The sequence below is a fragment of the Salvelinus sp. IW2-2015 genome, linkage group LG28 (assembly GCF_002910315.2).
Source record: "Salvelinus sp. IW2-2015 linkage group LG28, ASM291031v2, whole genome shotgun sequence".
Classification (NCBI taxonomy): Eukaryota; Metazoa; Chordata; class Actinopteri; order Salmoniformes; family Salmonidae; genus Salvelinus; species Salvelinus sp. IW2-2015.
The window spans coordinates 2,207,991-2,218,688 of NC_036868.1; the positions used below are offsets into that span (position 1 = coordinate 2,207,991).

A 10,698-nucleotide genomic window follows, 5' to 3' on the forward strand; every position below is an offset into this window, starting at 1 on the left:
TGTGAGATGCAGAGTAGGTGAACGGATGATCTCTGCATGTGTGGTTCCCACCGTGAAGCATGGAGGAGGAGGTGTGATGATTTGCGGGTGCTTTGCTGGTGACACTGTCAGTGATTTATTTAGAATTTAAGGCACACTTAACCAACATGGCTACCACAGCATTCTGCAGTGATACTCCATCCCATCTGGTTTGCGCTTAGTGGGACTATMATTTGTTTTTCAACAGGACAATGACCCAACAGACCTCCAGGCTGTGTAAGGGCTATTTGACCAAGAAGGAGAGTGATGAGTGGTGCATCAGATGACCTGGCCTCCACAATCAACCGACCCCAACCAAATTGAGATGGTTTGGGATTAGTTGGACCGCAGATTGAAGGAAAGCAGCCAACAAGTGCTCAGCATATGTACTGTAGGGAACTCCTTCAAGACTGTTGGAAAAGCATTCTAGGTGAAGCTGGTTGAGAGAATGCCAAGAGTGTGCAAAGCTGTCATCAAGGCAAAGGGTGGCTACTTTGAAGGATCTCAAACATAAAATATATTTTGATTTGTTTAACACTTTTTTGGTTACTACATGATTCCATATGTGTTATTTCATAGTTTAAGTCTTCACTATTATTCTACAATGTAGAAAATAGTTAAAATAAAGAAAAAACCTTGAATGAGTAGGTGTGTCCAAACTTTTGATTGGTTCTGTAGGTAAACACACAWCTCACTCACTGTGACACATAGTCAGTTAGACACACACATCACACACACAGACTTGTTTTCCTCACTGTGTTGTCAAATGCACTTTTTTATTTTATTTACTTTTCATGTTATTTYCATGTTCTATGTTGAATACTTCCAGCTCTGTGGTATGTTTATTATCTGTATCTATGCTAGAGTAGATACTCTGTACTGTGTCTCATGTGGTCAGGACTTCATGGAGAGCGAGGGTCTGGTTTTGAACGACCCTGAGCCGACCCCGGTCGACCCGTACATCCAGCGGCGCACCCAGGCTGGACGCTCCTACATCACCCCATCTGTCTTCGACCGCCTCAAGCAGTTCCTCACCATGGACCGCAAGGTGAGCGGGCTGTACTTAGTTGCCCTGACTACTACATGCCTCCCATACGGATATTATCTATTGGTCGATATGAGGCACGATGTCATTATCTGACACTCGTCTCCTATGTCAGCCCTGCATTCAATGCTCCCATGCACTTCATCAAATCTTTTGCTGAATATATTTGATCTCCAGCATTGGCATTACATTGATATACAGTGACCTCTAAAAGTCTTGGGACAGTGACAAATGCTTTGTTGTTTTGGCTCTGTACTCCAGCACTTTGGATTGGAAATAATACAACGACTATGAGGTTAAAGTRCAGACTGTCAGCTTTAATTTGAGGGCATTTTSATCCATCTATTGGGCACAAAATTAGCTGAAACAGAACCTAAACAAACAGCAAATCCATCCAACAAGTTTGTAGAGTCACAAGCTTGATGTAATCATTGTGTGCTAGGAGTATGGGACCAAATACCAAACTTTGACTACTTTAATACACAGTAGGGAATTTGKCCCAATACTTTTGGTCCAGTAAAATGGGGGACTATGTACAAAAGTACTGTAATTYATAAAAGTTTWTCAAATCAAAGTTTTTGTCACGTGCACCGAATACTACAGTGAAATGCTTACTTAAAGGCTCTAACCAATAGTGTGTAAAAGGTGCGTGTGTAAGTAAAGAAATTAAACAACAGTAAAAATACATTTGAAAATAAGAGTAGCAAGGCWATATACAGACACCGGTTAGTCAGGCTTATTGAGGTAGTATGTACATGTAGGTATGGTTAAAGTGACTATGCATATTTGATGAACAGAGAGTAGCAGCAGCGTAAAAGAGGGGTTGGTCCGATATCCGATATACCCTCCAATTAAATATGACAGTCTACACTTCAACCTCATAGTCATTGTATCATTTCAAAACAACAACAAATGGGTCACTGTCCCAATACCTTTGGAGCTCACTGAAAGTATAATGTTCCTATAGATTAGTCATTTACCATTTTACCACGATTTGTATTCATATCAGTCTRAGCAAAGGACTCAAAGGATTTAGTATGCGTTTAAACACACGTAACTATTTATATGGCTAAACATGACCTCAGCAGGATCTTATTCTCTCTATAACCTTTGACCTTTGGCCATCTGTATCAATAGGTGCTGCGTTTCTTTGCGCTGTGGGACCACACTGACACTCTGTACGGGGAGGCCAGGCCTGTGACAATCCAGTACTATCTRGTGGATGACTCAGTGGAGATCCGAGAGGTCCATGAGCCCAACAGTGGCCGGGACCCCTTCCCTGTGCTGCTACGCAGACAGAGGCTGCCCAAGAACATCAAACCAGCCTGCAGTAAGTCTCTCAGTTATTGTARCTATCGGCACTAGTTTCTCTGTGTAGTGATCTATCCGGGTTAATTCTGGGAGAGCCCAACAGTGGCTGGGACCCCTTCCCTTGCAGCCTAAGAACATCAAAACAGGTAAGGCCTRTTGTCGTCGAGCATTTTTCTAGTGAAGGAAAAGCAGCCAACAAGTGCTCAGCATATGTGGAAACTCCTTCAAGACTGTTGGAAAAGCATTCCTCATGAAGCTGGTTGAGAGAATGCTACAAGTGTGCAAAGCTGTCATCAAGGCAAAGGGTGGCTACTTTGAAGAATATAAAATATATTTTGATTTGTTTAACACTTTTTTGGTTACTACATGATTCCATATGTGTTATTTCATAGTTTTTATGTCTTCACTATTATTCTACAATGCAGAAAATAGTACAAAATAAGAAAAACCCTTGAATGAGTAGTGTTGTCCAAACTTTGACTGGTACTATATATATTATAATATAATATATAATATATATATATATATATAAACCGTTCAAAAGTTTGGGGTCAATTAGACATTTACTTGTTTTTAAAGAAACACATTTTTTGTCCATTAAAATAACATCAAGTTGGTCAGAAATACAGTGTAGACATGTGTAATGTTGTAAATGACTATTGTAGTTGGAAACGGCTGATTTTTCATGGAATATCTACATAGGCATACAGAGGATTCCTGTGTTCCAATGGCACGGTTGTGTTAGCTAATCCAAGTTTATACATTTAAAAGGCTAATGATCATTAGAAAACCCTTTTGCAAGTATGTTAGCACAGCTGAAAACTGTTGGCCGATTAAAGAAACTGTTCTTTCAAAAACAAGGTCATTTCTAAGTGACCCCAACTTTAGAATGGTAGTGTATAATTTATAATACATTATATATTAGTATTCAGACCCCTTGACTTTTTCCACATTTTGTTACGTTACAGCCTTATTCTAAAATGGATTAAATAAATACAAAATCCTCAGCAATCTACACATAATGAAAAGCGAAAACAGGTTTAGACATTTTTGCAAAGTTATAAAAGTAAAAACAGAAATACTTAACTGTATTCAGACCCTTTGCTATAAGACTCGAAATTGAGCTCAGGTTCATCCTGTTTCCATTGATAATCCTTGAGATGTTTCTACGACTAGTTGGAGTCCACCTGTGGTAAATTCAATTGATTGGACATGATTGGAAAGGCTATATAAGGTCCCACGTTGACAGTGCATATCAGAGCAAAAACCAAACCATGAGGTCGAAGGATTGTCCGTAGAGCTTCAACACAGGATTGTGTCAAGACATATCTGGGAAAGGTACCAAAACATTCTGCAGCATTGAAAGTTCCCAAGACAACAGTGGCCTCCCTCATTCTTAAATTAAGTTTGGAACCACAAGAATCTTCCAGAGCTGGCCGCTCTGCAAAATTAGCAACGGGGGAGAAGGGCCTTGGTCAGGGAGGTGACCAAGAACCCGATGGTCACTCTGACAGAGCTCAGAGTTCCTCTGTGGAGATGGGAGAACCTTCAAGAAGGACAACCATCTCTGCAGCACTCCAGCTATCAACCGTGTTTCTAATGACTATACAACAGTCTACATGTCCTTCTATGACTATCACAACAGTCTACATGTCCTTCTAATGACTATACAACAGTCTACATGTCCTTCAATGACTATACACAGCCTACATGTCTCCTAAGACTATACAACAGTCTACATGTCCTCCTAAGACTATACAACAGTCTACATGTCCTCCTAAAGACTATACAACAGTCTACATGTCCTCCTAAAGACTATACAACAGTCTACATGTCCTCCTAAAGACTATACAACAGTCTACGTGTCCTCCTAAAGACTATACAACAGTCCTCCGTTGTCCTTCTAATGACTATACAACAGTCCCCGTGTCCTTCTAATGACTATACAACAGTCCGCCATGCCTTCTAATGACTATACAACAGTCCCTTCTCTAATGATATACAACAGTCCCATGTCTTCTAATGACTAATACAACAGTCTACATGTCTCTAATGACTATCAAAACAGTCTCCATGTCTTCTAATGACTATACAACAGTCCCCATGTCTCTAATGACTATACAACAGTCCCTCATGTCCTCCTATATGACTATACAAAGTCCCGTTCCTTCTAATGACATACAACCAGCTACAGTGTCCTTCTAATGACTATACAACAGTCCCCCATGTCCTTCTAATGACTATACAACAGTCTCCATGTCCTCCTAATGACTATACACAGTCCCCGTGTCCTTCTAATGACTATACAACAGTCTACATGTCCTCCTAATGTGACTATACAAACGTCCCCGTGTCCTTCTAATGACTATACAACAGTCTCCATGTGTTTAATTACTATACAACAGTTCCCATGTGTTTATTATACTATACAACAGTCCCATGTCTTTCTAATGACTATAACACAGTCCCACTGTCCTTCTATGACTATACAACAGTCCCATGCCTTCTAATGACATACAACAGTCCCCATGTCCTACTAATGACTATACAACAGTCTCCAGTGTTTAATTACTATACAACAGTCCCCTGTCCTTCCTCCCCTCTCCAGAGCCCTCCCTAGCTGTGTACTGGAGGTGTCCCCCCAGGAGGTGCACCAGTACTACTCGCCCAAGGACTTCCAGTGGGGCGAGACGCTGCAGCTGATGGGCCGGCGCTTCCTGCTCTACGACTGTGACGAGTTCACCAAGACCTACTACCAGAAGAACCACCCCGACCTGGAGCTCAAACCCAAACCTGTGGTCAAGAAGAGCACAGAGCTGCACGACAGGCATGAGGTGAAAGGGCAGAGGACTGGATTGGTTGAGTTAGGGAGTTGGTGGGTGGGGTGGGGGGGTGAAGGGATGGTGTTTTTTTTCTGCCCATGGCCTACTTCTACACCCCATATCCTCTCCCTCGTGGGTTGTGGGTTCTATCTGTTCATTTGTCCATCAGTCCCAGTTGTATGAGAGGTTGCCTGTTTCTGTGTCACATACATCGCCTCACCTCTCCTATATGCCCTCTACAGGTTCCTCCCTACAATGGTTTTGGTTCACTGGAGGACTCCCTTCAGAATTGCCTGTCTCTGATCCCTGAGCCCCCTAAGAAGGATCTGATGAAGATGCTGGAGAATGACCACAAAGTTCTGCGCTACGCTGCCAGGATGGTGAGGGGCTGGAGGGGGGTTAGGAGAAAGAGGTCTACCTGGGGCTCTGGGAAGCTGGGTTGCTGTAATACCCGTTTCATACTACTCAGACTGGTATTAGTATCACTGGTCAAGAGKTTGAAACTGAACCCCGGTAGGCCATGACAACCACTAAGAAACATGTTTACATGCTAGTTATGACATCTCACAGTCACCCTTTGAGTGTAACCAATCACCATCTTGATTTTCTTCCACCCCGTCTCGCTCTATCACAGGACTCCCAGAATCCCCAGGACGAGGGCCGCCGCTTCATCTTCTCCTACTTCCTGTCCAGTGATATGATCAGCATCTTCGAGAAGTCCACGCGCAACTCCGGCATCATCAGCGGCCAGTTCCTGGAAAAGACACGCATCCCCAAGCCGGGCTGCACCGTGGACAAGCCCGAGTTCTATGGCCCGGCCGACTTTGCCATCGGAGACACCGTGGAGGGTACGCTTCCTAGTGTTGTACTGTTCTGTTCACAGAGATGTTTTAGCTTGGAGGAGATGTAGTGTAGCTCCTATAAAGTTTAGTCTAGTCCCAGATCTGTTTGTGCTGTCTTGCCAACTCCTATAGTCATTGATGTGGCAGATCTGAGACCAGGTTTAATTCTAGCCTCGTTGACATTTCAGTCCATTTGGATCATAACCTTCTTCCAACCAGAAACACATGTATTTCACTGGTGAAGAGCAGTGATATTGTTCTATAGTCCCTGTTGCCTCAGTGCATGAGTGTCTCAGGCTCGAATTTCAMATTTAAAATACAACCATCCAACATTGATATCCCCACTCTTATGGGCCCTTTTCCCTCCCTCAGTTTTCAGACACCGCTTTGTGCTGACCGATGCTGACCACTACGTGCTGAAGTACCTGGAGTCCATCTCGGATCAACTCCCCTCTCGCACCCTGAACTCCCTGAGACAGAGGCTGGGCRTGGTTGACCAGGAGGTGGACCCCCACACCGACCCGCAGTCAGGTAAGGACATAAGTGTCCACAGTTGTTGCCATGGTGACACACAAAGGGCTCTATTCAACAGCGCAATTGAAATTTAACGGCAATGTTCCCGCATTAGAGGAGACTGCATTCATGGTAAACGCTGTATACACTACATGACCAAAAGTATGTGGACACCTGCTTGTCGAACATCTCATTCCAAAATCATGGCTATTAATATGGAGTTGGTCCCCCCTTTGCTGCTATAACAGTCTCCACTCTTCTGGGAAGGCTTTCCACTAGATGATGGAACATTGCTGCAGGGACTTGCTCCCATTCAGCCACAAGAGCATTGGTAAGGTCAGGCACTGATGTTGGGCGATTAGGCCTGGCTTGCAGTCGGCGTTCCAATTCATCACAAAGGTGTTCGATGGGGTTGAGGTCATGTTCTTCCACACCGATCTCGACAAACCATTTCTGTATGGACCTCGCTTTGTGCACGGGGGCATTGTCATGCTGAAACAGGAAAGGGCCTTCCCCAAACCTTTGCCACAAAGTTGGAAGCACAGAATTGTCTAGAATGTCATTGTATGCTGTAGCATTAAGATTTCCCGTCACTGGAACTAAGGGGTCTAGGCCGAACCTGAAAAACAGCCTCAGACCATTATTCCTCCTCCACCAAACTTTACAGTTGGCACTATGCATCAGGGCAGGTAGCCTTCTCCTTGGATCCGCCAAACCCAGATTTGTCAGTCGGACTGCCAGATGGTGAATCGTGATTCATCACTCCAGAGAACTTGTTTCCACTGCTCCAGAGTCCAATGGTGGCGTGCTTACACCACTCCTTGCCGACGCTTGGCATTGCGCGTGGTGATCTTAGGCTTGTGTGCGGCTGCTCGGCCATGGAAACCCATTTCATGAAGCTCCAGACGAGCAGTTCTTGTGCCTGACGTTGCTTCCAGAGGCAGTTTGGAACTCTGTAGTGAGTGTTGCAACCGAGGACAGACAATTTTTACGAGCTACACACTTCAGGACTCAGCAGTCCCGTTTCTGTGAGCTTGTGTGGCCTACCACTTTGYAGCTGAGCCGTTGTTGCTCCTAGGCGTTTCCACTTCACAATAACAGCACTTCCAGCTGACTGGGGCAGCTCTAGCAGGGCAGAAATTTGACCAACTGACTGAAAGTCACTGAGCTCTTCAGTAAGGCCATTCGACTCTGCCAGATTGCACGGCTTTGTGCTAGATTTTATACACCTGTCAGCAACGGGTGTGGCTGAAATAGCCAAATCCACTCATTGAAGGGGTGTCCACATACTTTTGTGTATATATAGTGTACAGTATAAACCATCCCCCCTCTAACAGTATACTGAGTCCTCTCCTCCCTTCTTTCCTCAGAGGACATTGAAAGAGCGGAAGCCTCTTCTTGATGAGAGGAAGTGTTACTCCCCTACAGAACCTCTTCCCTCTGAACCACCTCCGATTAAGAAACCAAAGCCTAGGCACACCCTTGCTCTATGTTCCTCATGATAAATAAATGTGATTCTGAAAACACTGGACCTCATGCCTGTCTCTGTAAGTGGGCTGACACCTACTGGACAGAATGAAACATTTAATTCTGCCCTCTAGGGCTCACCAACAGAACAATGTTTAAGGTTAAATATATACAGATTGAGACAAAATGGATGACCTTGTAATAAAGAATACCTCTTCAACACTTCATTAGGCTGTGTTCTTCTCTCAGTCCTCTGTGGTGGCTAGACCATCTGTCTGTCTGACTTGTCTCCACAACAGAGTGCTGGCTTTTAGGCTAAAAAGCCCCAATTAGTTGTAATTACACACAGAGAACACTTAACCGTTTGGAAATGTAAGTATATCAACAGGAAATTGTTGACATTAAAACACTTGCATAGCAGGTGTGGTATTTGTTATGGATCCCCATTAGTTCCTGCCAAAGCAGCAGCTACTCTTCCTGGAGTTTGTTATGGATCCCCATTAGTTCCTGCCAAAGCAGCAGCTACTCTTCCTGGAGTTTATTATGGATCCCCATTAGTTCCTGCCAAAGCAGCAGCTACTCTTCCTGGAGTCCAGCAAAATTAAGGCAGTTCATACGATTTTAAAAACATTACAATGCATTCACAACACAGTGTGCCCTCAGGCCCCTACTCCACCACATATCTACAGTACTAAATCCATGTGTGTGTGTGTGTATGTTATTGTGTGTGCGCCTATGTTTGTGTTGCTTCAGTCCCCGYTGTTCCAKAAGGTGTTTTTYTTAATCAAATGTTACTGCTTGCATCAGTTCCATGATGTGGAAKAGTTCCATGTAGTACCGTGCGCCGCCTATAGTCTATTTGGGGACTGTRAAGAGACCTCTTKTGGCATGCCTTGTGGGGTATGCATGGGTGTCCGAGCTGTGTGCCAGTAGTTTAGACAGACAGCTCGGTGCATTCAACATGTCAAYACCTCTCATAAATACAAGTAGTGATGAAGTCAATCCCTCCTCCACTTTGAGCCAGGAGAGATTTACATTATCCGCTCTCTGTGTACATGCAAGGACCAGCCGTGCTGCCCTGTTCTGAGCCAATTGCAATTTTCCTAAGTCCTTTTTTGTGCCACCTGTCCAGGGGGTGTACTCACTCTACGGAGACAGGCCCTGGCTCACACAAAGCTGCCTACAGGGAAAGAGGCTGGCTGGCATGCAAGACTACAATGACCCAAATCCATGCTTCCTCCGTCCTGGTTTCCTCAATTCCTGTCAAAGTGCATTGGAAGAGAGCATCCAAGGTCCCTCCAATGAGCTATGATAGGAATCAAGAAGGGAGGAAGTAGGGTATTGACAGCTAGTAACGTTCAGACACAGCCCCTTTGGGCCTGCAATACTTCCTACATTGTGGCTATGGTCAGAGTAAAATGACTTGGAAACATTCAGTACGTTTTAACACATACAAAACCGATTTCCATCATGGTAATAATGAAATAGACAAAAATAACTGTTCAAACCTCAGCATTTGAGAACAATGCATTATTTAATAAAGTAAAAATAGAAAAACTCAAAACAATGGAATAGCATGCAGTATTATCCAACATACATGGTGGTCATCAGGATGTTTGTGTAGTGACCACAGCACGGTCCGAGCCACACCGACCATGGCCCAGAGGGAGGGGCCAAGGAGTAACCAGAACCCTATAATTGGTCCAATCTCAACTTGGTCCCGCCCGTCACTGATTGGGTAGCAAAGCCAGCACGCTCTGATATCCCTTTAGGACCAGCGTAGAACCAGCAACATCCTGCACCAAGTAACCAGGGTCGTGTTTATTAGGGCACAAAACATTTTGCAAAGGAAACCGAAAATGAGTGTTTCTTCTAGTCCGTCCACGTTTCAGTCAGTTTTCTTCCGTTTGGTGCCTAATGAATACGACTCGTGCTAAAAACAAAAGTGAAGGCGACTCATTCAACAGCAGAGGTAAAAAACAGCTGCATCTGGACAAACCCCAGACCAGTACAGTTCTTAACGCACAAGGAACAGGCATCAACACATTCAATATTACAGTATACAGTGTGCCACAAATAACATACATCGTTCAGTATACATGGAGATCAAAACCAGTGTCCATAGCAGACAGTTGTATAAAAAAATACTGATATGAGAGTAAATGTCTGTTCAGGGCTCGAGGGGGGTTTGGTTTTGGAATTGCATTTTTTAAGCCTTGTTGTGGCCATGGCGACAGAYGCAGCCCCCACATCACCTCCAGAAAATACGCAAAACAGGAAGAGGATGAATGGTGTAMGACCAGTTTCTTGTTCCTCTGATTGATAAGCCATATAGTCAGGGTCACTGTTCAGGCAGCCATGATGGGTGGAGCCATTAGGGGGCCTTGATCTTCTTGGGTCGAGGAGAGGCTCCGTTCTCAGCTTTTATTGCGCCGTTTTCATGGTGGCCAACTGGAGGAGGGCATTCACACATTAACAAACCTAAATACACTTGCTGTAATAGAATGTCTTCAACTCGTACTATTAAAGCGCGTGTGTGTCCACTCACTGGAGTCTCTCTTCAGCGGTCGGGGGGTTTGCTTGGCGGCGGCCCTCTTCCTAGCGACCTGTTCATGTCTGAACTCTCGCCACCGCTTCAGCTGGAAACGGATAAACTTCCACAGGAGCCAGGACTGGGTCA

At 44.4% G+C, this 10,698-nt stretch overlaps 1 protein-coding gene and 1 pseudogene across 1 annotated transcript in view; one reads left to right on the plus strand and one right to left on the minus strand.

Annotated features, from left to right (window-relative positions):
* The window catches only part of efhc1 (EF-hand domain (C-terminal) containing 1), a 15,855-nt gene extending 7,610 nt beyond the window's left edge, over nucleotides 1-8,245 (plus strand). The window contains exons 5-11 of the mRNA XM_023973698.2: nucleotides 917-1,066; nucleotides 2,201-2,397; nucleotides 4,983-5,208; nucleotides 5,439-5,576; nucleotides 5,831-6,044; nucleotides 6,411-6,569; nucleotides 7,922-8,245. Of these exons, the coding sequence (XP_023829466.1) occupies nucleotides 917-1,066; nucleotides 2,201-2,397; nucleotides 4,983-5,208; nucleotides 5,439-5,576; nucleotides 5,831-6,044; nucleotides 6,411-6,569; nucleotides 7,922-7,953 (1,116 nt within the window). The 3' untranslated portion in view covers nucleotides 7,954-8,245. The remainder of the gene's footprint in view (nucleotides 1-916; nucleotides 1,067-2,200; nucleotides 2,398-4,982; nucleotides 5,209-5,438; nucleotides 5,577-5,830; nucleotides 6,045-6,410; nucleotides 6,570-7,921) is intronic.
* A 1,268-nt stretch (nucleotides 8,246-9,513) lies between these two features.
* The window catches only part of LOC111954058 (translocating chain-associated membrane protein 2-like), a 17,370-nt pseudogene continuing 16,185 nt past the window's right edge, over nucleotides 9,514-10,698 (minus strand).